Source organism: Fistularia commersonii, chromosome 17, assembly GCF_037954325.1.
Source record: "Fistularia commersonii isolate RoL2024-O1a breed Wild chromosome 17, RoL_Fcom_v1.0, whole genome shotgun sequence".
Lineage (NCBI taxonomy): Eukaryota > Metazoa > Chordata > Actinopteri > Syngnathiformes > Fistulariidae > Fistularia > Fistularia commersonii.
In genome coordinates, this window is record NC_141300.1 from 10,471,178 (window position 1) to 10,498,959 (window position 27,782).

General features: G+C 41.3%; 1 protein-coding gene across 3 annotated transcripts; it reads right to left on the reverse strand.

Moving 5' to 3' along the window:
• Window positions 1-260: 260 nt before the first annotated feature.
• On the reverse strand, window positions 261-27,293 carry ckap5 (cytoskeleton associated protein 5). 3 transcript variants are annotated; one of them, XM_086162973.1, is made up of 45 exons: window positions 27,201-27,293; window positions 24,271-24,368; window positions 23,336-23,529; window positions 21,466-21,672; window positions 21,172-21,343; window positions 20,935-21,064; window positions 20,427-20,527; window positions 20,122-20,235; window positions 19,901-20,005; window positions 19,611-19,700; window positions 19,344-19,508; window positions 19,091-19,219; window positions 18,833-18,997; window positions 18,596-18,694; window positions 18,251-18,361; window positions 17,950-18,042; window positions 17,599-17,784; window positions 17,239-17,333; window positions 16,914-17,097; window positions 15,912-16,057; window positions 15,319-15,493; window positions 14,318-14,431; window positions 13,960-14,088; window positions 13,687-13,881; window positions 13,447-13,567; window positions 13,018-13,103; window positions 12,182-12,292; window positions 11,413-11,535; window positions 10,462-10,611; window positions 10,147-10,350; window positions 9,932-10,067; window positions 9,654-9,847; window positions 9,396-9,568; window positions 7,884-7,907; window positions 6,425-6,598; window positions 6,216-6,336; window positions 5,098-5,277; window positions 4,815-5,002; window positions 4,565-4,640; window positions 4,290-4,478; window positions 4,065-4,202; window positions 3,840-3,923; window positions 3,545-3,704; window positions 3,010-3,131; window positions 261-2,352 (listed from the first exon to the last, which is right to left on the reverse strand). In XM_086162973.1, the coding sequence occupies exons 2-45, from the start codon at window positions 24,325-24,327 to the stop codon at window positions 2,098-2,100; spliced, it is 6,165 nt and encodes a 2,054-aa protein (XP_086019099.1). In that variant the 5' UTR covers window positions 24,328-24,368; window positions 27,201-27,293; the 3' UTR covers window positions 261-2,097. The 3 variants fall into 3 exon arrangements, with proteins under 3 accessions (XP_086019099.1, XP_086019101.1, XP_086019100.1); XM_086162975.1 differs by lacking the exon at window positions 12,182-12,292; XM_086162974.1 differs by lacking the exon at window positions 7,884-7,907.
• Between the last annotated feature and the right edge of the window lie 489 nt (window positions 27,294-27,782).

Sequence of the window (27,782 nt, forward strand, 5' to 3'; positions counted from 1 at the left end):
TAATTAAAAAAAAAAAAAACAAAACCTGGATATTAAAAATGCTGTACTGTGCCTTAGCGACCCTTCAAAAAGAAAAAAAAAAAACCACATGAAAAAGGAGACTACTGGTGACCGAGACAAAGTAAGAAACTCTAAGATGGATTGTTTAAAAAAATAAAAATAAAAAAAGACAAAAAAAAAAAAAAACAACTTTGATATTCTCTGTAATATGGATTATGCAAGAAAAACAGATGTGACAATAGAAGACATATTAAGACATATTAAGCAGTTTTAGTAACGCAAACTTTATTTACATGAGAAAATAAAAATCACCAACTTCATGCCATGCTCTTTAACCGTACAAACAGAACGGAGCGAACTTCCTTCGGATGGGTAAAGAGCCGCACATAAATAAGTTTGGTTGATGCGCTTTACAGTGACAGCCGGTACCTCGGCTGCTGGTAAATAACTGACAACGCGTTAATGGAGGGCGTTAGTACATACAGTATTTACAGCAGAGAGTAAGTCCCACTACACGGTCAAAACACACTACTTGAAACACACGTGAGCGTGGCTCTACCGGCGCTCCCTGAATGAAGCCGCTCCTCTCGCCACACCAAGAAGACACGCTCGGTTCCGATTGGCTGGAAGGCGGCAATGGGGGGGTGGGGGGGGCGTTAAACTGTTGCCATTTCGAAAATAAAAGCAGCTGTTTTTTTGTCCCCCCCCGATAACTGAACCACCAAGAGCTCCAGGTTTTCATCCCGGACAAAAATTTTCGGTTTGCTTGGGATGGAGGAGACGTTTGGGCCTCTCGAATTAAACTGAAGCAATGGAAAGGGGGACTTGAGATGAATTGTGTGACGGGCCACCAAACGGCTGCTTTTTAGAAGAAAAGCTGCACCTTTGGTTTGACATTCTGATCGAGATTAAAACAAAAACTGTACGCGTTCTGAAACCCGGCCTCCTTAGCCTTGTCGGCCCGACCAGAGTCTCACCGATGTAAACCCGGTGGAACTGAAAGGACATCGCGACTCTGTGAAAGCGCCTGAAATTGACAGAAATCAGACTTTTCAGCTCGCAAATCCCACCTGGAAAGAGCGATTTTTGAACGATTTGACCGTCTGACGCGAAAGAACGTCTGACTTGACCGGATTAAATCAGAAAAAAGCTTTTGCAAGACAAATGAAAGGGGAAAATTTGCCTTAGTGGTTCATTCCTTATTGACACAAACAAGTCTTGAATGACTTCATGGACAGCGAGCCGCCACGAGAGGGCAGAAACACACCGTGTTTACACCGCTTGAATAGTTGGGTTTGGCTTCTTGCAGCGGTCTCCAGCCATCCACTCACAGCAGCAGGATTGTGAATCACGCAGAGAGAAGTGTCATTTTTCCCAGCCACGTGGATTCCAAAAAGCGCTTTCTAGCAATTTGGTGGGTTAGTTACGTTTAAATATGTACAAACATATTGTCCCGTAAAACTACGAAAGGAGAAAAAGGGGGGAGGAGACGTACACGTTTTCAATATAGTACAGCGAGACAAGGTTTAGTGGATAGAAGGGTGGGGAGGGGGTGACCGGGAGGGGGATTCAGTGACCATTTTAATTGTTAGATGAAACTGTACAGACGTGACAACTATAGCGGAACTATGCTCCTGCACGAAAACACCACGACTCACTCGCTACGCTCCCAATTCTTTTTTTTTTTTTTTTTTTTTTTTGCCCTGATGCTTTATTGGTAAAAACAGAAAGGTTACTTGATGTCTAAATAAAAACAATTTTTGACATTATCTTAGGGTTGAATAAGAGCTTAAAAACACCTGGATGGTTTGTGCTGTGTTCGTGTGTGTGTGTGTGTGTGTGTGTGTCTGATGTGGAAAAAAAACCCCAGTCACAGCCTTAAGTTACACTACAATCAGGTTAGGTGTGTTAGATTTCTACTACCGTACAGGCACAGTGGGTGGAGTCAGGCTTGAATTTTGAGGAGGTTTTGAATCGCAACCTCAACTGTTGGTACAGTGGAAGTGGTGGGCTTTACGGTCCGAGTGCTTTTAAATTTCCATCTACCGGAGCACGAACAGAATGTGTTTAAAAGGAGAGATGGGGATTTAGTCGCTCCTACTGCCTGTTGCTCTTTATCCGCTCCAGACGTTTCTTCAGGTCGTCCAGGTTGGCCGCTGGCGAGGCCGAGCGGGTGTGGGTGTGCGTCGGGGAGCGGGTATGCGCGTTGTGCTCCTGTTGATATAGCTCCCGGGACTCTTTGAGTTGTGACAGCTTGCTGTGGAGCATGTCGGTGGACGAGGCCACGGACGGCTTGGACGACAGCAGGGACGAGATGGGAGGCCGCTGCTGAGGCTCGTCCTCGCCGCCGCCCTGCAACCAGGAAAGGGGGATCTTCCATTATAAACATGCAGTTAATGTAGTATATTGAGCTGAAGTCAAAGAAAATTGTTTTGAATTTCAGTCTTAACTAACAGTGGGTTGAGCTTTGACTTCAGCTGAAAACACCCTCCTGTTAAATTCATAACGCATTACTTATAAATACAGTAATACTTGACTTAATTTCATTCTGTGACCGAGCTCTTAACATAATTTGCAGTATAATCAATTTCAATTTCCCCATTAAAATGAATTGAAACAACATCATTCCGTTCCAGACAACCGTTTTTATCTTTTATTTTTTATCATGTGTTTTTGATTAAGAAAATTTGACTTTATAAATAAAATAATAATACATAATATGAAGAGAATGTAAAGAAATTAACTGGTTCTATTAAGCGGTTTTATTTTACGATTGGGCTTTGAGTGACTCTTTTGATGCCACCCCTTTCCCCGGGGGTGGCATTTAAAGTATTTGTACTTTATTATTTACGTGATGCCACTTTATGCTTTCACTCCACTTGATCTCTGGGGAGAAAAGGCGTACTTCCACCACTGTGTTTTGACATCAGATGGCTGACGCTGATTTGGGACGGCACTTTATCACACATTTTAAATAGAGTACTTGGGATACGGAAGAAGTTTACTCACTCGGGAGGTATTCTCCAGGCCTTGCCTTTGTCGGAGGATCTTCAGCCTCTCATAGTAAAACGCCGGCTTCAGCTCTTCGCTGTTGCCGCTCAGTGTGGAGTCCACGCCGTGTTGAGGGATCACTGTGGAAACACACGTCACTACAACACTGTCGCAAGCTTATTTCTATCTGGACATGATTTTTTACAACAACTGACCCGGCTTTGTAGACACAATTATGACGAAGTCGCCAGTTTATGACCAAGTTAAAACCAATCTTGTACAGGAACTAGTTAGCGAGCCGAGCAGACGAATATATCTTTGTTTACACTCGCCGGTTGCGCTTTCGTTTTTGACTTACAGGTGAATTTAAATTAAAAATTTCAAACACATACTTATTTTGCCCAAATTGCTCATTTGTACTCGCTTCCATCTGCAACCTGTGGCCTATTTCTAAGTATTTTCTTTATCTCATAATATACATAAAAGTAGGATTTCAGGCTATTCTGGGCATCACTGCCACGGCTCTGTGGCAACGGGCTTTCTGCTCTCGTACCTGCCGAGGTCTGGATGCGAGTCTTGCCCTCTCTTTCTGACTCGATCATGCGGAGTCCGCGCTCCACGTAGCTCTGGAAGAACTGCGAAGTGTTTTTGAGGAAGGGCTCGAGGTCGGCATCGGAGTACTTCTGTTTGTATTCGTACAACTCGGTCAAACCCTGGGGAGAGATTTGGTACTTTGTTAATGAGCAGTTTCTCCTCTTTTCAACCTAAAAAAAAATAAAAGAAAAAAAAAAACAATAAAAACTGTAATAAAGCAAAAGAGCCTCCATCTGAGGTACATAAGGCCTGACCTCTTTGGTGTTCTCCTTGGAACCAATCTTCTTGAAGATCTCAGACAGGATGTCACTGACCTTTGCCTTCGACATATGATCATCCTGGGGACGAATAGTCATTTTTCAAAGAAAAGGAAACCGCAAATAAAAGTTCAGAGGACGCCAAAATCTCACCAAGGAGTATGTGTGTGTATACATAAAATTTATTGCATATCTTTGTTAGCTTTTAAATGTGCAACCCACCGAACGCAGGCCGCCCTTCTCATTGCCTCGGTCACTCTTGAGGCCCGACAGATTGCTGGAGTGTTTGACGACCCGCCTCAGGTGGGCCTCCAACTCCGACTCGTTTCGATTCTCTATCATTGACAGGTGGTCCAGGATCTGTCGGTCAGAGCAGCGAGAAGATCATGAGCTTTACGGATCCGATCATATAATTAGAAAAAGGGACTTCCAGTGTGTTTGCGCTACCTTGGCACCGGTGAGCTTGCAAAGTGTGTGTAAGAGGGTCTTGAGGGTTCTGTGTGGGACATCGCTCTTAAGCTGCTTCAGTTTCTCTTTGGGGAACACCTTCATGAAGTTGTGGACATCCAAGAGGATGCGGTCCAGGTTGATGTTGTTTATGGTCTCCGGGAGGAAGCGGATCATCCTCCACAGACACTACACACGCAAACACACACACACACACACACTGCTAGTATAATCACATCCTTTCCAAAGACTGACACAAGTGGAGTGGTGCGTACCTTCATGACCAGTTCAGAGAACATGGGAGATCCAGCTGTCAAGACCAGGGTGTCTTGCAGTAGCACCAGCAGTGCGCTGCAGGGAGCCAGGAGCCAGTTAAAACATACTTTCACGGCTAGTTTGACTTTTTAGCTTGGATTTTTCTCATGACTGAAGGCATCATTTTTCACATAAAATGGTGAAATTATGATGAACAACTTTACTGTTAACCGGAGAGGATGTTTATTGATGATTGTTGACGGTCTTCACCTGAGGATGTTGGTCTGATCAGACTTCTCCAGGACTCTGATCACAAGCAGGTTGACTGATCTGATGAGCTGCAGCCCATCTTCTATGTCCTCCACCCTGCTGTCCAGCATCAGCGTAATCAGGCCGTGCATTAGGTCCTTCAAAACACCCATTGATGCCTCTCTGGCCAGGGACTCCATCGAGAACAACTGAGGGCGAGATCGGGAACACCTTTATCTTTGACAGCCAGTTCAAGCAACCGGTGTATCGTCGTTTGAACCGGTTTAATGAGAAAAGTACTCACAGACAGCATGTTTCCGATAATGCAGCTGTACAGCTTGAAGATGTCCTTCTTGTCCAGCCGGTCATCGGCCATGTACGTGTTGTAGATGAGCCTCAGCTGCATGAAGGTGGCGATGAGGAACTGGTCGATGTGTCCCGACATCACCTCCGCTTTGTCCTCCTGCCGCAGCACCTCATCAATCTGCGGCGACGGAAACAACCGATGTGGGGCTTTTACTCACTATGTCATCATTAACAGGGATGCACATTCCAGCTGATAAGGATATATTTCAAATATTCTGTTATTTGTTTTCAAATTGCATCACTTTGCTCTTGGGGATGCCTGCAAACTCTGGTTTACGGGAGTCTTTGCACCAGCATCCTAGACGTTTTTTTCAAATTAATTTTCAAATCTTATTTTGGTGGCAGAGGATTGTAATGTAATGATGCGTCTTTGTTACTCTCAGCTCCATCCGTGAATATATTGACAATTGTACTTTAAAGAGGTTGTTTTTCAATTTTTGCTCGCTGCAGTCATCAGACCACTATAGAGCCCTAGAAATATAGTTTCACAAATACAATTTAGTTGTTGAGGTAATTCATCTAACTCCGTGTTTGACGGAGGATGATATAGTCACAATAATAACTATAATAAATATTCAGAACTGTGCAATATTTCATTTCATAACAGCTACACTACAATTTTTCCTTTTATCATACTATTGTGCACTCCTTACCTCACTTGTTACTAAGACACTTATAGTTTTATCACTTGTTTACTAAGATACTTTATAGTTTCACTGAGACACTTTATAGTTTATAGTTTATTTTTATTTCTAATTCTGCCTTTTCTTTTTATTATTTATTACTGTTATATTTTCTGTAACTCTGGCACAACAATTTCCTTCGGGATTAATAAAGTTGTTCTTATCTTATCTTATCTTATCTTATAAGCATTGTATGCATGGCCACATGTTCCGAGGGTGCATTGAATCAAATTTCACTGCATTTGAAAACATCTCCGATGCAAATCACTGCCACGAAAACACACATTACCCAGTAAGGCAATCATATGGGTGGGAATATTGACAGAATATAAGGATTTTCTGTATAAAATGGCTATTGGTGGGGGCAACTTACCTGAGCCAGGGCCTGTATGCTGGTGTTGATGTCACCGCTGGCCACTTGAGAGATAACAAAGTTTATAGTGGATGCAGTGCTGTTGTGGAGGTCATCGAAGTGTGGGGAGACAGAGCGCATCCTTCAACGACAGAAAGAAGAAAGTTTGAGACACTGCAATACTTCCGCCACATGAATCAGAAGTCTTTGTCTGCTTGAATTGGAATTACTTGGGTTCTGGGATCATGATGGGCTCCAGCAGCTCATCCAGCTTGTGCTGGACCAGGTCTGGCAGCTCACACACCCTGCTCTGGTCCATCTCAATCATGTCCAGGTCTAACTGGAACTCCTTGGGGATGGAGGGGTGAGAGGACTCGCTGTGCTGGGCGTTCTGACGGGCTTGGCTGGATGGAGAGACGGTGCAAACAGCAGCGTAGTTAGTATGTGTGGGGGATCAGTGCCTCTAAGCTCCAGTTCTGACTGGGTCCATTTGACTTTTTTAATATAAAAAAAAAAAGGATACACGGTCTCCTCTCCATCATTTAAGAAAAAAGGTACAATTCTCCTGATGAGTGTAGTTCTGAGTCTAATCCATCAACCGTATTTAAGATTAACTATTAACAGATTAACATTTAATTAAAGTGATCCCATTAGACTGTCAGGACTGGAGCTGATGAGCACTGATCTCAAAACATTACAGTGGTTTTCTGCACAACTATATATAAATAAAAATCCACATTGTTTGTTATTGTGGTGACTGCTAGCAGCTCTGTATTACATGAGGACTGAAGACAAAGACTAAAGGAGATACATTTCACCGAAATACAATCATTACACAATAACATATCTGATAAAGCCAGACTAATTAATTGAAAAGGGATTAAAATGTTTTGGCCCAGTCACCAGGGTTCTAAGGATAACAGTTCATAAACCATTACTACCCATAGCAGATTTCAGTGTTTGACAAATATATCAGCACATGTTGTTTACGCACTAAAATATCATACATTAAAAAAAAAAAAAAAAAATTATCTGTTTGAAATGACATTGGATTTTGTTTCCAAGTGGGATTGTAAGACAAACTTCATTTTCCATTTATAACAAAAAGGCCAAACACCTCAAAGACATAAACTTGGACTAGTAAAACATATATTGATTTGTTGATAGCAAACATGTTAAATCTAAAATGTATGCATAAGCTCCTCTTACTTTATCTAGTGTTGATCAGGTTCTATTGGAAATACTTTTACAGTTTAAGCTTTTGTTGAATTACTGTTCAACTATAAAATCACAAGTTTTAAAGCTTTCTCCTTACTCCTGAAAATGTTGTTAGTTACAAGCCATTTGGTAAACCTCACTTTTTGAAGACGCTGCATTCATTTTAATAGCAGCCAAACTAAAGCTGTCAAGATAATATTAGATAAGCATTCAAAAAGCAAGCTGAAGAGAGCGATGAGACAGTAAGAATGATGACAGTCAGGTGTAACAGATCATGATTTGTTCTGCTTTACTTACCAGATGATTTTGGCATTTAAGTATAAACTCCAGGTATAAAAAGCACAGCACGAACTCAAATGTGACAGAAAAAAGAGAAACGTCTATTCAATCTTAGAAGAATGGTGAGAAGAGGTTTTTTTTTTTCCTGATGGAAACCGAGCAATGAGGGCAGGAGGAGGAAGAGGTACTCACATCCTATATGTGCGATACATTATTCTGCTCCAGAAAGGAAGGCAGGCAGAACAGAGAGGGGCGGAAATCACAGGAAATAAGATGAAGGGGTTAAGAGACATGCAGCCTGCCGGCCGAGGAGCCAGCCAAAGACACGGAGTGGTTGGTTTCACGGACCGCTACGGTTTTACACCACATGCCAATTTTCATGTGTCAAACGTGTGTCCGTGAAAGCAACCCAACATGCGATGACAGGACAAGAAGAGGACAGATTAATTTCAAGCACAACAGAAACAGTCAAGATATATGGCATGAAACTCCAATAGGGTCCAATGGTAACATTAAAATCACGTACTTGGGGATGAAGCTAAGGTTGGTCATATGAGAGAATGACAAACATGCTTATGAATAACAGTTGGAAACATCGGCAAGAAACATGCCCGGTGTTTTCCACAAAAAAGTTCTACTTGGGCGGCCCAGCTGAGGCTGGGCATCACAAGCAGGATCGGTGGTTAAGCAAGGTAATTTGCGGCTCAACACAGAGTTTTTAGTCACCCCATGCTGATGCTATAAGCTTGCCATCGAGCCACTATTTCAACCATAAATCTAAATGGTACCCCTTCACACTGGGATGCCACAATGACCTCATGGCTAGGTTGCAAGGGGAAACCTAAATACTGACAATGGCAGTATGTATGTATGTAAGATATGCTGTGTGATAGAAAGTAATAAAGAAGTTATGCAATCACTATGATTAGAGTAGAAAAAATATATACATTTTTTTGTTTTGGCATTTTGGTAATGAGTCAAGTTTTTAGAAGTTTTAAGAAATTAAAAGCACATTCCAAACAAATCAAACGGTGTTCTTTTGTTGTCTTTCTTCCCTCTAAAGCATAAATGCTAAATATATTTGTTATGAAGACATTTTCTGAATGTCTTTAAACCAATGCATTATAATTTCCATTCGGAATTTAAAAATGTAAATGACAAAATAAAACCTATGCCAAAAGGGTTTCCCATCAGTATCTATATTTTACAATGTACTCCTCCATGCAGCCTTGGGTTGGCCCCGACCAAGGCAATTTTGATTAGCTTAGAGAAATCCAGAGCGATTCTTTTGTCAAGAGTGAGGTGATGTATTGCGTCGGCATAGTAGAGATAAAACCCAATGCAAACGGGGATAGAGATAGTTTAACCTGAGTTACAAAGAAGTTTAACATCGGATATGCATTTTAAATCGATGCCTAATGGCCAAAAATTCTCTAGAGGGATATGAATACATAAAATCACATGAGCATCTCTGGACAATGCACGCTCGAACCGTGGGACTACTGACGTTTAAAATTAGCATTCTATGACTGACATCTATGTATTTGGCAGTTATTGGATTTCTTACTTTCATGGTGGAAGCATGAATGTACAAATACGCAAACTTGGAAAAACCTGATCCCCACAGAAGCATTAAATTTCAACATGGAAACAAATGGCTCTGCAATCCAGAGATAGTCCTCCCTGTAGCCGGAGGTGACTTACTTCAGTTTGTTCGGGTCTTCCTGTGCTGGCTTGCGGAGGAAGGTGGAATTGGTATTAGTCGGGTGTTCCCTCTGAGACCTCTCCGGCGCATTCTGCTTGGCTGGAGCTGCCGGGGTCTTCTTGGCTGAGCGCTTGATCCTCTCCTCCAACATGCTCATGTCTTTCTCTGACAACTGAGAGGACGGCGTGTGAGCTACTTCTTGTAAAAATCTGTTTGGACTGAGTTGGAGTTCTTTGCATGTGTGATGATTAGCTTACATTTCCAATTAGTTTGTAGACCTGGTCTCCACACACGTTGTAGACAGCCACCACTGTGTTCAATGCAGCATTACGGACGGAGGTGTCCCGGTCCCCAATGTGAACGGCGATCTCTTTCAGAGCCTTTGCAGGAGTCGGTTGACATACATTCATTCCATAGCCTTCAATCAAACAACCCAACTCCTCCAGACATTCTGAGGACATAAGGGATATTTTATTTTGGGATATTTTCCTGGAAAGGGTTGCACCAAGTTACTGCATTGTGTGTAAAAACTTACCAGCTCTTTGCTTGGAGTTCTTGGACTTGGTTCCTTCCATGAGGAAAGGGAAGACCTTGGATGCTGGATAAACGTTACACAGCACAGTCAGAATGGCTCGGACGTCTTTGCGAACCACATCCTTCGACTCCCCGACCTTGTCAAAAAAAAAAAAAAACTTTGAGCAAGGATATCTTTCAAAGGTTGTTATTGTTGTGCACGTGATGTGTGCTGACCTTGAGTATGAGGTAGGGGATGAAGGAGTTGGCCTCATATTCAGTGAGGTGATAGCTCTCCCTGTTGAGCATGGCGAACAACAGCTTAAGGTACTCCAGCACCTTCATCAGGACTGTAGTGTTTGTGTCAAAGAAGCGCAGGGTGAACCACTTCAAAATCAGGTCAAGGCAGCTCATCGTGGCTTCGCTCTCACTCTCCAACCTCTGTAAGACACACGGTTTTAGCAATGACATGCCTACCCTGCTAGGAGCAGCAGCAATCCAAATTTATCATTTCTGAAACAAAGACGACACGAGTAAAGATGTAGTCCTTACCTCCATCATGACTCCGATGGCCTTCACGTGCCTTTGGAAGTCAAAGTGGAAGAGCTCATCCAGGAGCCACTTTGCAAAGCAGGTGGACATTTGAGTTTTGAGTTGTTCAACATATTCATCTCGAGGAGTCATGAAGTTCCACTTTAAGATCTGAGAGGGACAAGTTTTTTAAAGATTTTGTGATTGAGTTCAGAACCTATTCGACAGTACTCATGATCTCCTCAGGGTGTCATAAATTGGCAGCTGGTATTTGATGATATCAGAGGAACAGCACATGTTAGATGTTTTGGAGAGAAGGTCAGAGAAGCCAGACTGACATGGTTCGATCATGTACAGAGGAGGGATAGTGAATATATTGGTAGACGGATGCTGGAATTGGAGCTGCCAGGCAGGAAGTCTACAGGAGGACCAAAGAGAAGATTTATGGACGTAGTGAGAGAGGATATGAAGTTAGTTGGTGTGAGAGGAGGATACAGAAAATAGGGAAAAGCCAAAAGGAGAAGAAGAATGGTCTTTGTATGTATAAAAGTATGTTAGATAGAGAGAGCGAGCGCAAGAATCAGTGCTGCAATGTCCTTATGGGAACTGAACTCATACATCCTGCTCAAACCAGCTTCAATTGCCATGACTAATCTAAAAGTTCGGCTATTACATATTTAAAGTCAAGGTTGTTTTCCTCAAATTGCAGTCAGTTGATTCCACAAGGCAAGCTTGCTTTGTTGAAGGAGGAATGACCCAAATAATAAAACTTCTCATTGCCATCAATACATATTTTCTGTATATAAATGGTCATTCAAAACAGCTGCACATTTAAACATTAATTCACAACGACTCGGGCATGGATTCAATTTCTTTTTTTTTTAACCCAGAGCTTAAAATTGTGCCGAGTGAAATACACAGACATCCAAGTAACTGTGCCAGCCACGAGATAATGTTCAGCCAGTCTTGTACCTTCAGCTGCTTCTCCTCTTTGATTCTCTGCTCTTTAGCATTGGGGATGAGGACGAAGATTGGCCCTGACTTATCCTCGTCCTCTTTCATGCCTTTGGCTGTGGTCTTCTTACCAGCTGCACCCTTGAAAAGGGAAACAAGAGTGAGGACGCTCAGTTTGTAGTTATGTGCTTTGAAATTTTTGTTTTTCATCTCCCGGCTCATTAGCATGTTGTTTTTACATCACATCAAATAAGCAGACATGTATACACAGTGTGGTTTGAATGGTTAGATGAGGAGTATGCAGACCATAGACAGTGAAAGTGGAAACGAATAAGCCCGGTGGTAAAACACATATAAAACAGTAGTTGGAGACATGCAAATAACACATTCATGCAATAACAGAGTGACGCGACTTCTCGCCATCCTTGTAAGCATGCATTAACAATATTTGATCAAGTCAGGATTTTTTTTTTTTCCACACCATATGGCAAACCAGATAAGTTGGGTGGGTTAATCAGATTTCGATTCACACATTGCAACCCACATTTATAGTGCCAATATTAGCAATCAGTGACATATGATTAGTTTGGGTGACTAAAGCAGGACAAGGGTTAGATTTGTTCAGTAGACACTTTGTTAGCCTGAGAAAGTTTTGTTTTTTTTTTTGTTTTTTTTTTAATAAACACCTGCTGCTGGACAATCAAAATGTTTATTTTATAAGAAGCAGCATGTTTCTCAGGTATAAAGTTAAGTTATCTCATCAGGAAGACACCTGAACCACATCTACCTGTTGACTGCCAGCGGCAGCCTTCCCTTTGTTCAGGGGCTTTTTACTAGCATTACTGTCCTTGTCCTTGGAGGGAGGGGTGGGGTCGGGTTCCTCGGGAGGGGAAGGGAGCTGAGCAGATAGAAAAACCACATCATGTTTACACTTCACGGCTAAAGAAATGACAGATGAAAAACGAATGACGTGTCGAGACAAACGTGGAATGCGTCACATCACGGGACTGACAACGAAGGTACACAATGGGAGTGTGGGACAAAATACACAGTGATCCTATTACAATCCTAAAATTGGCAATCTGCTTGTCACCTGATTCAATTTGCCCTGCAGAGCAGAATATTTTCCATCTAACTAATGCTTACCTCACCATGAGAGAAGACTTGGCATTTATTTGAAGTTCATATAACAGGAAAAAAAAAATCCTGTATCTTCTTCAACAGAATTTATCCCATTAGATAGATATGCATGTTGTGCTAGGCCATTTCTAGTTGTTTTCTTTTCAAATGAACATATTAGTTTAGGATGAGGTTCAACACCTTCTGCAGCCTTTGCATCAATAGCCTGAAGTGGGCTTTGTCGCTTCAGCCACCAACAGCTTAATATCATTGCGATGTGCTCAATCAACAACTGTTCAATATACCAGAATGCCATCATAAAAACAGTGCAGCTGATTTTCTCGATTGAAATGTAAATAAAATTGTCATACTAAGGGACATTCATCCTTGTCTACTCTTTTGTACCGCTATTCAATGCACTGCTACAGCTGCTCTGTGTAAATCTTTGCCTTTTCAGGTGGACAATTCTGACCCACAACGAAACGTTCATTCGGAAAACCTTACCTTCTTAGCGGCCACTCCTCCTCGGACCTTCTTGGCATCGGGTTTGCTATCAACCCCATCCTCACCGGCTGCCTGCGACCTGGAGGCTTCACAGGACAAAATACATTGGCGCTTGAAACTGCCCATCACACCACCAGTGTTTGACAACCAAAAATTTTCTGTCAAAGACTTCATCGGAATGGTCACATGGTTGCATGATGTTAAATGTGTAGCTAGTTAAGCAGTGCTATGAGTGTTATACCACGAGTGATTTTATTAACATCACATTTCTCTGATAGTTTGTTTAGTTGGACACCCTGCCCATGGTCTTGACCTACTGGGCGATTGTTCAAAACCCAGACATTAAATATAAAACAGACAACCAAATCGCATTGAATCAATAATTACATTACAAATTTAGTTAGCCCGCAACTGTGCAATCAAACAAACCTGATGCGGCTCTACTGGGTTCTGCAGAGCCTTTTCCTGTTTTTGCGGGAGCAGCGGGTTTAGCTGGCATTATGGCTCGTGCTTTGTCCAACATGGCCACCACCTGGTCCTTGGAGGCAGGCTAAGGGGTTAAAATAGTTAGTGAAGACTCCAGAGACATAGGTTGAGCTAGAGATTTATCTCTCCAATCAAGTCACTAGAAGGAACTTTTCTTTCTCATTTTTAACTTCCGTAATTCACCTTGAGCTTTCCAGTGGCTTTGCACATCTTGTCATAGCCCAGGTGCATCATGAAAGTGGGAAGAGCATCCTGGGCTTTCTTCCTCACTTCGCCATTTCTGTCCTCCAGGCAAGCGTAGAGCTGTGGGATGCACAACTGGAGGTCCCCAGGCACCGTCCTCAGGGTGGGCAGTTTCTCTGCAAGCCACCCGAGCAGCTGAAAATTCAGACAGCTTCTTTAGAATGTTTATCTACATCATTTATTAATTTCTAATTATTTGGCGTGAGTGCATACCTCCTGTCGTAAGAAAGGATTCTCCTTCTTTAGCTCTTCTGCCATCTCCTCTCCTTCCAGCCATTCCTTCATCCCAGTATGCTCCACCCAGGCCTGCACAGTGGTCATGGCAGCAGCCCTAACGTTTGCCTATAACATAAGGAGAAATGCAGTCAACACACAGGCAGTGGTAAGATTACGATTGAGCGGGTGGTGTGTATATGCAGATGGAAAATATCTTAATTGATGATCTGTCTCTATGGCCTTCAATATAGTTTGTATTTAACAATTCTAAATCAGTGAAAAAAACTAATTGCATAAAAAGAAAATGGTGTTTTTGTCCATGAAAGTAGACAGGATGTAACAAACACCTCCATACCTTACTGTCTCCCAGAACAGTAATGACAGGGATTCCCACAGATTTGACATGCTGCTTGAGTCCAGGCCCCATGGCTGCAGCCAGCTGCTGCAGAATAGTAAGGCTCTGCTGGACCTGCAAAAAAGACACAGTGGTTTTATTAAAATATGTAATTGAATTTTCTTCTGGGAAACTACATTACTACTACCACCGTAATTTCCGGACAATAGGGCACACCTGAATATAACCCGCACCGGCTAGAAATAACGAAATACTTGTCTAGAAGCCGCAGGTGTCCACGTTGTGACATGAGATATTTACACAGAGAGATGTGACAGAGAACATTTTTTTTTTAACTTTTAATTACATACATACCAGTAACATCCACAAATACATACATACATTTTCCAAACCGTGCCTCAATCATGGCTGATGAAAAAGATAAATAATAAATAACGCGACGAAAAGTCTATCTATCCATTCATTTTCATCCCTACTTTTTCCTCCTCCAGCTGATCGCTACCTCAGTCTTCCTCCTGCGCACTAAAATCATTTAAGTCGTCTTCTTCAGGGTCAGAATTGAACAACCTCAGAATTTCATGGTAATTTCATTGGCCCGATGTGACAAGGCCAAATATTTTTGCGGTGTGAAGCTTGTTAGCACCAAAAAAAAGTCATAAATCAGCCACATCGCTGTTTAAGCCACAGTGTTAAAAGCATGTGAAAAAAGTAGCGGCTTATAGTCCGGAAATTACGGTATTCAAGTAAAATTGTCAGATATGTTATGCCTGGTCAGTGGACGTTAGTGCATAATTTTGTCTTTACTCGTGTGGGAAATCTGGAGTTTCTAGAGATCACAAGTGATACACAAAATTCAGTGTTATTCTTGATTAAATCATTACTTGCTCAATATTAAAAACACATTGAATTGGATGGCTCATCTTGTCAACCAGGACAGCTTGACAATCTAGAGAGAAAACTGACCTCGAGCCTTAATTTGGGACGGGCCTGTTTTTACTCACCAGGATTTTGTTAGAATCGCTAAGTCGTCCTTTTAGGGCCAGAGGGAGCTCGCCAATGTTGGGAGTGATGAACTTTGCTTCTGAAATGATGGCGGCAACCTCCTCCAGGCCTTCCTTCCTGATCTTCCAGTTCTTGTCCCCAATTTTAGACACCAGATCAGATGTGATTTTGTCGCTGCCAAGGGGGACAGAGAGAGGATGAAATACTTATGCTAAATATGCAACGGAAATGCCGTAAGTCAATTCAGTCAGCTGTACAAGATGTATTAATTATAGAAAAAAAATTATACAAAAGGACGTTTGTTAACTTAATTTGATTTTTTTTCCAGACATTCTTGTTTATTCTGTTACGAGATTAATTTTTAACGTGTCTGCAGTTTGGACCTGTCAAACTGTGTATGACTATCTGCAGTGGAACCGAGAAAGAACAGCCTTTAGGGATATTACGAATAAAGAACAATCACTTTCATATTTTGTGGATGAATTAATAGAACCTTACATTATTAAGTGCATTAAGCCACCAGAGGAAAACATCTTAGACAGTGTGAAAGGATCTCATGAGCCTTTGTGTTTTTTTGTGCATTTGTGGTTACCTGATATCTGTCCGAGGCAGAAGGTCCATGATATCCTGTCCTCCACCCCCTACGTCTTCGTCCTGCTCCTCTCCATCATCCCCATCCTCCTCCTGTGTTGTCTTCTTCGTGAACTTTGTCGGAGCTGGAGGAGACTGTCCCTGCATCTGCGATGTCAAAAAACAAATATCTTAGCTTTGTCTTATTTTCATTATTAATAATTAGATAAATATACCAAAATTTCTGGACTATCATCCATGACTTTTTCCATACATTTTGAACACTGCGGCCTAAATATGATGCGGCAAATACATGGATTTTTACAGGCTGACAAGCTTTGTGTCAAGAAATATTTAGTGAAGTGGGCAGACACTGCCCACTGAATATTTATATTAAAAAATATTTAGCCTCATCACATCAATTAAGTTACCGGTGCACATGGACACCACAAAACACACACGCAAGTGACGTTAAGAGGCACAATGAAAGAGGGACTAAGGAAGTGTGTGACGGAGGAATTCTGAGGCTCTTTCATTCCGACACTGAAAATGACTTTAGGGGTTTTAGTACACAGGATAAAGATGGAGATCAATATCTTTTCCTGGTAGGCGACTGTACTTTTTTTTTTTTTTAAATCAGATATCTTGCAGCACTTTTCCTAAAAAAGCATTTATGGTGGGTATTTCATTGAAATTTAAAAAAATAATAATCGTGTAACATCTTTCGGTGTATACAATTTCCCAATCCTGGGATCAATAAAGTACATCTCATCTATCTCATGTTACAAATGGACACTTGCGGCTAATAGACAAGTGCAGCCTATATATGTACAATTTGTTTTTCTTTTCAAATTTTGTGGGTGAGGCTTTTATTCAGCTGCGCTCTGATATTCAGGTGGGCTGAAGAGTCTGACAATTATGGCAGATTGTTTTCTTTGACATCCTTCAAAAAAATGGTAAAAATAAATAGCAAAAATATGACGTTTCAAAAAAAAAAAAAAAAAAAAAAAAAAAAAAAAATTACCTTCTCAATCTCAGCATCTATTTGTGAGAGCAGAGCGGGCTTCTCATCCTCAAAAAACATGCGCAAGGGAGCACCCATGTAGAGATACATGACTCCAAGCAGGGAGATGGCTGCCGTTCGAACTGCAGGGTTCGTTGCTCCCAGGGCCGTCTTTACATTGTTGATGAAACCTTTCACATTGATACTGCGGGCAAGAGGAATAGTCATTTTATGATACTATAACATTTCATAATTAGAATTAAAAAAGGACAGTTCGAAGAAAACGTGATCAATAGTACATTCTTAAAATATAGGAATGCAACTTCTAATGATGGCTGTAAATTACCCAGCAAATCCAAATTCCTTCATGGCATTGGCCAGCCAGTTGAGAGTCTCTGCTTGGTTCTTCGGGTTCTTTTGTGCGAACGCCATAGACACCACCTTAAAATAAAAACATATATATCATGTGGAGATTTGACTTCAAGAACATACATCTGAAATCAGTATTTAAGGAAAAAAAATGTGATGTATTGATCTGAAATGCCATGACTTGTGCAGATTTAAGTCATAGGCCCATCTCAGCAGGTATTAGAAGATTACTTGAGATCCTCAATTAACTCGATCTGTTCTGAATAGGGCTCAAGCTCTTTCAGCTCCAATGTGAACAATTTTAAAACAGAAAAAAAAAAAAAAAAAAGTTAAAAACCTGTTCTGCAGTCCATGGCAGTGAGCAGGCCTCCCCGATTGCTGTCAGACCCTCCTTTGCGTTTCCACCACACTTGACATCACCGACTTTATCCACCAAGCCATCCAACACCACAGATGCTGAGGTCTTGGAAAACTGGCCCCTCTGGGCTATAAGAGCGACAATGTGGAGCTTCATCTGCATCACCTGCACATGGGGATAAAGAAACACAACATGAAGATTCCCCATTCATTAATACTGGAGAAATTAATGTATTATGATAAATCTCATACTTACACCCACATTTTAAAGCAGGTGTATAGTTACCTTTTCCCAGAATGTCTGCTGACTAATAGATTCTGTTACAGATACCTGGAAGTTGGTCTCCTTCCAGCCTGGTTTCTTAGCCAGCATCTTGACCAAAGCTTGGCAGGGCATCACCGCCTTGTCCATGGTCTCGACAGCCTTGAAGCAAACGTGAGTTCATTGATCAACATTCCTGAATACTAAGCAGGTGGTAATGTGTCAGCTTTTCCTCAGTCTTTCAAGCATTTAATTTAAAAAAAAAAAAAAAAAAAAATCAAGTTCAAAACAATCTTAATTCTTTACCGGTCATACTTCATATATGGTGTATTAATGTGCCACCATACCAAACAGAATAAATGGAAGTTACCCTCTGAAACTCCTCCATACTGGCCAGTCTCTCCTTCCAGTTGGCGGAGTCCAGTAGCTGTAGACATGAGGCAGGGAGAACACCTGCTGCCAGCTCCTCACACACCTCGGCCTGAGAGCATTTGAAAAGTATTAATATTCAACAGCTGCCATTTCCCATTGCCAAATCCACACGGCGAAAGACTCAAGACACACACAGTTGCAGGAATATGAAATAAACTACACACTTTAAAGGGCAAAAATGACAAACGAAAAATTAACTTGACCATTAAATTCAAAAGAATTGAGTTTTTAATTAAAAAGAAAAACTTTTTAAATGGAATACGGTAACTTTGTGTGTACTTACCGACAGTTCACTCTCAGTTGTTTCTTTACTTTCGTTGGCCTTTTTGTTTTTACCACCAGCTGCGGAGGCAGATTTCCCTTTCTTGGCTGGGCCCGTTGTCTGTTACACAAAATACATTTTTGGGAGGAACTGAGCTTTGATGGAAAGCAATGATGACACATTTCCCAGCGGACAAGGGAAGTACATTTGGAGTCAAGAATATCCAAGATTTGGTTCAGTGGATTAATTATGGCTCACCTTGCTGGAGGCTGCACTTGGGGTTTTCTTGGATGGGGCGGAGGACTTTGGCGAAGCTTCAGAAGGAGCGGGTGCTTTAGCTGCAGGCTTTTTGTCTCCACTTCCTCCACCTCCTGGAGCTTTCTTCCCTCCAGGTAGCTCCACTTTGTCAGCACCCTCCTTTATCTGTTATAGTCAACAAAAAAAAAAAAAAAAAAGTTAGAAAGCAACAACAAATTTATGAGCTTAATTGAACTCCACGGATCCATTTAGCTTCACCTTATCCAGTTTGAGTTTATCCAAATCAGCAAGGAACGGGTTGACCGCTTTCTCTCCCACGACTTTCATTGCTGTTCCCAACGCTTCAAATGCAGCATCACGGACTTCTGGGGCAGAGTCATTCACTTGCTGGTGGATTAAGACAAGTATCATAGAAACGCCTTTGAACCACAGCGGTGAATTGTTTGCAATCATTCTTTTGACATGCAGGAAAAATCTACGGATTAATAACCCTCCGCTCAGTTTGTGCTACCTTGATGAGTGCGGCACAAAAGGGTTTGAGGACGCTCTTGGGAAGAGTTGCCTGGGTGCAGTGTCTGAAAGAACGAGCCAAGAATAAAGAAGCCTGCTGCTTAATAGAGGGGTTTTTATTGTCCATAACGGCAAGTATGTCCTCTGAAAGGTTCTGCAAAGTGGTCTGAAAAAGGAAAAGCATCACATTAAATGATGTAAAAACCATTCAATTTGACAAAATTAAATGGGGGCAATCTCTTCTGCGTCATGAAGTCTGCATACTTACAGTGAGAAAGATGGCATCGATGGCTTCCTGCAGTGCCTGGACAACCTGAGGCTTCTTCTCCTTGAACTTCTCAAGAATAGTTGGAACCACCTAAGGAATACGTACATACGTATTTTGTTTTCTTTACTTTTTTACCATGAAACAACATTCAAACAAATTCAATAAGCTCAGGTATTATGGAGGTAGAAAACTGGAAATTACTAAGAGTAAAACAATTTCTCACACATATTTGAGATAGCTTGGGATACATTGTTGTTATAAAGCTAAATAATTTAAAAATTGTAACTTACTTGTCCAGAGTATGTTCCAAACTTCTTCCTGAGACCTGCGGCCAATCCGGCCAAACATTTAGCAGCCATTGAAACCAGCATTACGTTAGCATCTTTCCCCACAACCTAGAACAGGAGACAGTCTCACCTTCATGTAGAAAACTCAAACCAACCATCAAAGATCTCACATGGCCCAACTTCACATTGAAGTCAGCTCCATCCCAAATGACTTTTCTCAGTACCTTCTTCAGGGCTCTGACCAGATCTCCATAGTCTCCATTCTCTAGTTTGGGGTTCTTAGTCAGAGTCTCTATGGCCTCCAGAGCTTCTTTCCTCTCCTGCCATTTTTTAGCTTCCTGCATAAACAGACAAAGTCAGGTAACCAACATTTACAGACAAGACAAAAATGTTTCCTGCCTACATGGTTTAATCATCTTTTAGCACGGTGTGGTCTGAATTAACAGAAGTTGGGTTGCATTTTAGAATTGCAAAAGTTTGCTCCTTGTTCTTCAAGATTGAATAGAGACCACTGTTTCAGTTGACTTACTATTTTTTCATAGAAGTCTTTAGGCATTTTGGAGAGAATCTCCACGGCTTCCAGCAGCTCGTAAGGATCCACCGCTGCCACCGTTTCCTCCTCATCATCACCTGAAAGAGGCGGACAGAGAAAAAGAAAGGAAAAAAATCAAATTGGGGAGTAGATGGAGGAGCTGATATCATCCTCAAACTGTTTCATGGTGCACTGCATTTGCTTTTGTGTCATTCCATAAATATATTAAAAAAATAAAATAAGACAAGCGGGACAAACAGCCCTCCCCGAATCATTTGTCAAGACATTATATAAAATCGGAAAATTCTGTACATCTATTCCAGGATAAAATGACTAAAAAGCATCTGATATAATCATTTCATTTCAGTGCTTAGATGTTTTCGGGAAAGTTACTTCTATGGATGCCAGTGTGCTTGTACAAATACCATAGACTGCAGCGGCACAATGACATTGCTTGTGTGAAGTAATGTGTTAAAAAGCAAGCGAGCAGTTTGTGGCGACGTACCGTCAGACTGATCCCCTTGTGCCTGCTGCTGTTCGAACTTGGCCTTCAGGTCCTGCTGGGAGCGCAGGAACCGGCTCTGCTTGGGCGGAGACGAAGGCAGCTTCACCCACTCCTCTTCGAGCTCCTTCAGCTTCAGAGGAACAAAAAAGTCACTGTTTAATATTATGTAAATCATACAGATCTACTTAGAAGGCAGGTTGTTTATGTGTAAACAGGAAGGGGAGCTTTGCCTCTCACCAGCACAGAGTTGATGTTCTGTAATGAAGGCCTCAGTGCATCCCGGATCCATTTGTAGATCTCGACCGCAAGCAGCTTGGCCTCGTCTCGCACTGCCTTTTCTCGGGACTCAAACTGCTTGGGTAGAACCTTCACTACTGGCTTCAGAGTCACTATCTTGGATCCAAACTCACTGAGGGGAAGACAAAAGTGTAGTTCAGCAAACAATCGATGCAATGAACCGGACATGGGAATTTGCAAAGACTGTGTTCCAAATAGAGTTTCAATCCTTGGCAATCTCAGAAAGGAGCTGACCTGAGAGCCTTCCTGAGTGTCTCAATGCAGGCCACGACTATCTTTGGATTCTTGTTGTCCAGTCCTTTCAGTAGCTCATCCTGCACCACTTCAGCCTTCTCGATTTCGACATACATCAGACAGATGTCTGATCCCAGCTCTTTTGCCCGAGCCTTTGGCTGGTTAAACACCTTGGTCACAACACCTGACACCACCTCACCTGTCGTCCTGTAGAGAAAAGCAAAGTTACAGATACAACCTGTCCTAACATAATATCTTAGCTTTTAATACCCCAAAACACAGTGAATCCATGTAGTTCTTATGGAAAAAGACCCCCGTTTAACACCATTCATGGAGTTCTCTTCCTCTTCAAGCACTAGACACTTTTATTAAACAAAAAAAAAATAAATGGGGGGCGTGGGGCAGTTAAGATTACCATCCCAAAGAAAAATCAATATTTCTAGGTTTTGCTAACACAGACAGACAGACAGACAGACAGACAGACAGACAGACAGACAGACAGACAGACAGACAGACAGACAGACAGACAGACAGACAGACAGACAGACAGACAGACAGACAGACAGACAGACAGACAGACAGACAGACAGACAGACAGACAGACAGACAGAGGCATTGCACGTAGTTGGCCAAGCCATTATTGTGCCTGTATTTTTACAGCACCGAGGGGTTGAAATGAGTGCGAACCGCATGGAGGTACCGGTAAATGATGGGTGGGGCAGGGGCTTTGTTGCAGTGAATGGATCCAAGGAGTCAACAACTGCGCTTCCTTCTGTAACTGGCTACGGACTCCTTCATTAGCTCTGCCGGTAAGGCCCTAACCTCTCGGATCATCATTCACCTCCTTTTTCTTTTGAGCTGTCAATAAATGTCCTCCTACTCTCCCTTTTACAATTGGATTCCTCAATGTGATTCCCCAAGATGTCTATGCTGAGTAGGACACCGATGAAATCAAACATATATACTGCGGGTGGGGATGGAAATCGCCTGTATGCGTGCGCTGCCGCAGCCTAGAAAGAGCACGACTCTATCTTTCGCAGACTAAATGTCATGTTGAAAACGCCCTCTGACACAGCGGCTCCATGCACGTAGTGATGCTTTTGCTTTAAGTGGAAATTTTTAATCAACTCTATGATTAGAAACCCTTTTCTAGCAGCAATGAACCTTCAAACACACAAACCAGCAAGAGAAAGGTTCCAATAGATAACAGACTTTAAGGGGGGCAAAAAATAAAATTGGCATTTCATAGGGAAAAAGTGGCCAAATCAATATACTGCTTTGTTTGTGATTATCACAGAATATATCTTGTGTGATGTAATGCCTGCCCACTGTGATTTTAGAAAGTTGTCATTCCTCAAGGAGATGCATTCCTATGTTACACAGCAGTGTTTTTGGAGACGTTGTCCCTTTCACACAGTATTTCGGGTCCCTGACTACTTCTGGCATCATGGGGATACGACAATGCCCCCTCAAATTCAAAAGAAAAGAATTATGCAATAAAACGGTCACTCGTCTTGGATTCTGCACCCTGAATTTTTTTGAGGTGGTTTTCTGCTGCAGTGTTTATTCAATGAACAGAAAACCGCGGAGCCAAGTCAGCTGACCAACAAAAGCACAGCAGTACATTAAACGTCTGCTCTCCTGACAGAACAGACTCCAGTGAGGCTGCCACATGGAGTATTAACAAATATCCAGTAACAAGGCTCTTGCAAGAGATGAGTTAGTGCCTTGCAGAGTAGATAACTCTAATATACATTATAGGTAAAGGATTGTGGTTATTCCCTCCCTTCAACGGTAGTGACGCTTTCTGAAGGTCACGCTACAAACTGAGTGACACAACGTAGTTTTTAAAATGTTATAGTTTACTTACTTCCCGGCTACGTGAGCATTCTCGATGAATGCCAGCGCAGCTTCCAGGCCTTTCAGCTGAGCAACAGCGTTTGACTCTGTGACAAACTTCTTTATCAGTCCCAAGTACTTCCCCCACTCTGGACTCCTCTCATCCCCTATTCTCTGGAACAACTTCAGGGCCTCTTCATAACCATTCAGACGGGCTTTCCACACCTATGAGAATAAAGTAAAAGGAGTTTGGGCTCATCCACAATGCATGATTAATTAAACATACGGCCAAAAGAAGTCAAAACTAAATGAAGCCACACATTTGTGAAGAGTCTTTCCGATTATACATAAAGGACTACAATAATGGGACAGCAGGGGTGACCTATATTCACAGCAGCTGAAACGTTATCTTCTCTATCTCTACTTGGTTGACAATATGTTCACTGGCTTTTCCTTTACGGTGATTTGTGAAGCTTATTGAAGCAAATAAAATTCTGTTAAGAAGCAAAATACTCATTTGTTGCATTATCATGACAGAAAACTTTTAAACGGAAATCAGGGAAAACGCCTGCAGTTTTAATCTACTTTCTATAAACAAGGAGAACCCATTTCTTCGAAGTATCAAACATGTTCAACAAAGCCAATCAGCTCCTGTGCTGGTCAGACTGCCAAAACCTTATATGTTATCTACCAGTAAATACCCTAAGGCGATGACGTTGAATCGAGAATATATAAATACTTTAATTTTGCATTCAGAAAACCAGCATGTAAATCATGGTCTTCGTGAGAACTCTTTACCAGATTCTTGTTTTGTTTCAGCCCCCCCCTTTTTAAACAAGGTTAAGTCACTTGATTGTCTGGCAATATCTGTCATGTGGTCTTTTGATTATCATGATATATTAAATCATACTCTAATCTCATTGAGTCATAGTCTGAGCTTGAACAATTAGCATTGCAAGACCATACCTTGTGTTCACATTTCTGATCAATGGGAAGCTTCATCCATTCGCTATCGTCCCCCATGTTGGCCACTCGGGGGGGTGGGCTTCCCCAAATATGCTCAACTGAAAAACAGCAATGCCAGAATTATTATCACATAGAAACAGCATTCAATGCACTGAATCTGTAGTTTGACCGCAGCGCACCAGGTAATGCCCAAAAAACAGAGATGTAGGTGTCCAGGGAGAGGTGCTGCAGACAAAAGTCCTAATTTCATCAGAAAAGGATTCTTTGGAATGATGCAGCAATTTGTTTTCAGGGGACTTCAAGAACAATCGACATTGCACAGGCACAAGTTAGTGATGGCTTCTATACATGTGTATGTAAAACAAAAGTCTACTTTAAAAACTAAAAGAATAAAACTGTTTTAACCCAACTACTGTGTGTAATCTAAATGGTTTGCAATGTGACCCAAAGAATCAAAGTTGAATTTGTACAAATAGTGTATAGCAGCAAGTATGGGGAATTCCTTCAATTCCCGTTCAATCAATACTGGAGTTTAGAGGCAATCAAAAAAAGGGGAGAATAAAATCAAAAAATGAAACCAGAAAAAGAATAAAGAAAAACAGAGCTGGGTATAGTGATCCTCATGGTTCAAACCAACCTTGTGTAATCGAATGACCATTTTTATCCCAGAACTCAAGACCACTTATTAAAGTAAGCAAATATCAAGACTAGAGACATGATAAATAAAAAGCATGGTAAATTATCATTCAAAACTGTATACAAGTCATGCCTGTAGTCATCATATTGGATCCAGACATCCCAATTTTCTCCTATTTGTTGCAAACCAGCAAAAAGGAAATGAATATTTAGGATGGGCTCTTATCAGACAAATCTGAGTTTAAGTGGAGCTTCCAGGTTCTCAGATGAGACCAAATAGCAGGGACAGTTGAAATATGACATTTTAGTTAAATCAACAAACATGAAAAGCACTGATTTACAATTATGTTGGAATTATTAATTTGTTAATTGATAAATAAATAAGCCATCAGAAAATCAAAATGTCACTGAATGATTTTTGATGCATTCAAATCCTTGATAGCAGATCCAGAACTGGGTATAGGGGTTAAAATTTTTGGACACACATTGGGGTTTCTTGAGATCAAAGAGTCAGTACAATATAAAGTAGGAACAGCACCTGAAATATTAATGTTCAGGAATATTGTCACTTATGTTGCCATAGACAAATGTTACACTTGACAGAAGGTAATTTTTAAATTAACTAAGATTGCACACCATTTTGAGAGACAACAAAGTTGGTGGTCGGAACATTTTATGCAGGCTGTAATGAGAACATAGCTTGACAGTCAAGGGCATATTTGGCAGGATTACTAAGAGGGGTTAAGAGGGTAAAAATATATAAGAATTCAATGTCATTAGTCTGAAGAAATTAGGACCCCTAAGTACCAGTATGTGACAATCTAGTCGACATTCACTTTCAATGTTCCCCAAAAGTATTAATTATTTCTAATTCGGTGGGAAAGGAAAACATGTTCTCTGTAGAAGCATCAAAAACTGTGCGTGGGCTGATGGATATTAAAATAAGATTCCCAAATCCTGTAAAGTCATATCTACAGCAACACACTTAGTGAGATGTACTCGCTTCCTTTTGAAAACATGAGCATGTGATTTTCTAAGGCACACTCAAGGATGGGCTTTAGAGTTCATGTTTCATATTGATCCAGTCCAGTCTGGCAAACAGCCTAAGACATAATTCAACTGGAATGATTATTTCAGCTTGTTATGGTCCACTTGGAGTTTGTGATTTTGTTTTTAATAATGTGTACACATATGCGTGGATATTTTAACATTCAAAACGGTTTTTAGATTAGTCAGTAACCAAACAAAATTATCACTGTGAAATTTCAAAAATTGGACTTGATATTTGGCTCGAGTAATGAGTAAAATCCGGTAAACCCTTTCTAATGTGACCTCGATCCGAGTAGACATACAACTAGTCTGCCTAACTATTTATAGAAATTAGAAGTCACGCACTATCGGTAGGGATCAATGACAAAATAAACAATACATAAACATGCTTTTAATATACATTTGAGATGTTGGGTATGCAGTTACTTTTTCGAACGATACTTGATAACCAAACATAGGCTTCCTTAAGAAGTGAAATATTGATCGCACAGTTCTGGAAACTAAAAAGTATGAAACTCATAGGTGAGGTGGATTTATGGGATAGGGGGTGGAAGCATGCTAACATTTTAGTTAACAGCAATTTAATTAAATGTTAGATAGATCACCACAGCACGCAGCTCTAGTCATAGTTATGCAGTTTGCATCCAAGCAGACCAAACGTTACAGCTAATATGAATTCAGATATTAGACAAGACCACCTGGCACAGTTCGCCAATATCACTTCAATAAGCGTTAACAACCGCTGAGAACTATGTTATTTACAACAGTAACATTTTCGGTGAATTTAAACAAATTCCGTTACCAATTCATGCTAGGTTGGGAGGGGTCAGCAACTTAAAATTCTGTAACGTTGAGTTAGTTACTAGTCGAATGAACGCCATTAGCAACAGCAGTGACATCTGCTATCTTCACACATCAGGCCGTTGAGTCAATTTAAAAACGGTTTCCGACCAAGAGCGGGGAAAATGTCACCAGAAAGTAATAGTAAATAACAACTATGTGTTTCAGAAGGTAATGCCAGCCAACAATTGCCACAGGGAGTGCTTATTGTTTGCTAGCGGGCGGTCGCCGCCTTTAGCTGCTTAGAAACCAGGCTAACATCACATCCGCGCCAACAGAAAGCAGGCCTAGCAACGCAGTCTGCATCGACACTGCTGACGGAATTGCGAAAAAAACCATGCAGGCCATAATAAAGATGCAAGTCTTACTAATAACGTGAAAATGGGCTTGTGTGCTCAGAATACCTGTTTGCGTCTGTCGGAGACAATACGATGCTTGCCGTCCAGTGAGATGGAGGTGATAATGGGATCACTGTGAAGACGTCCAGTCAAGCTTTATACAAAGCGTTGACAGCAATAACACACTGCAGAATATAGCTTCCGGTTTGAAAAAAAAAAACAGATCCGCGACGTAATTTAGTGGACAGAAAAGCACAACACGTATTAATAAACATCACGTAATTACAACAAATCGAACATATAATCTACAATGGGGCTAATAAAATGTATTTCTGTGACTTCCTGGTTGATTTTAGACGTTTGCACTTTAATTTAATGCAAAGCGATTACAACTTCCGGTTGTGTCACGCGTGCTGATGTCTGACTTGTTGCAACTTTTTGAAATGCCTCCAAGGGCGGAGAGACAGAGGGAGGGGCGGAGACGGCTCTCCATCCCAAAGCATCATTCCTGCGAGGAATCACAGCCGATATAGTTGGAGTTTCACTGCAATAGGAATGTCTTTTAACTAAGGCGGGTGAAAAAAACACAACACAGCACAAACAATTTCTCCCCATACGCGCTGACGTTTGCATTTCCTATTTACTCCT

Coding starts and splice junctions, on each gene's coding strand:
- ckap5 (XM_086162973.1), bottom strand. CDS start 24,327: ATGGGGGACGATAGCGAATGGATGAAGCTTCCCATTGATCAGAAATGT. Junction 14,432..15,318: donor GCGATTCTAACAAAATCCTG/GTGAGTAAAAAC, acceptor TCTTTTTTGCAG/GTCCAGCAGAGCCTTACTAT. Junction 10,068..10,146: donor TCCCCTACCTCATACTCAAG/GTCAGCACACAT, acceptor TTTTTTGACAAG/GTCGGGGAGTCGAAGGATGT.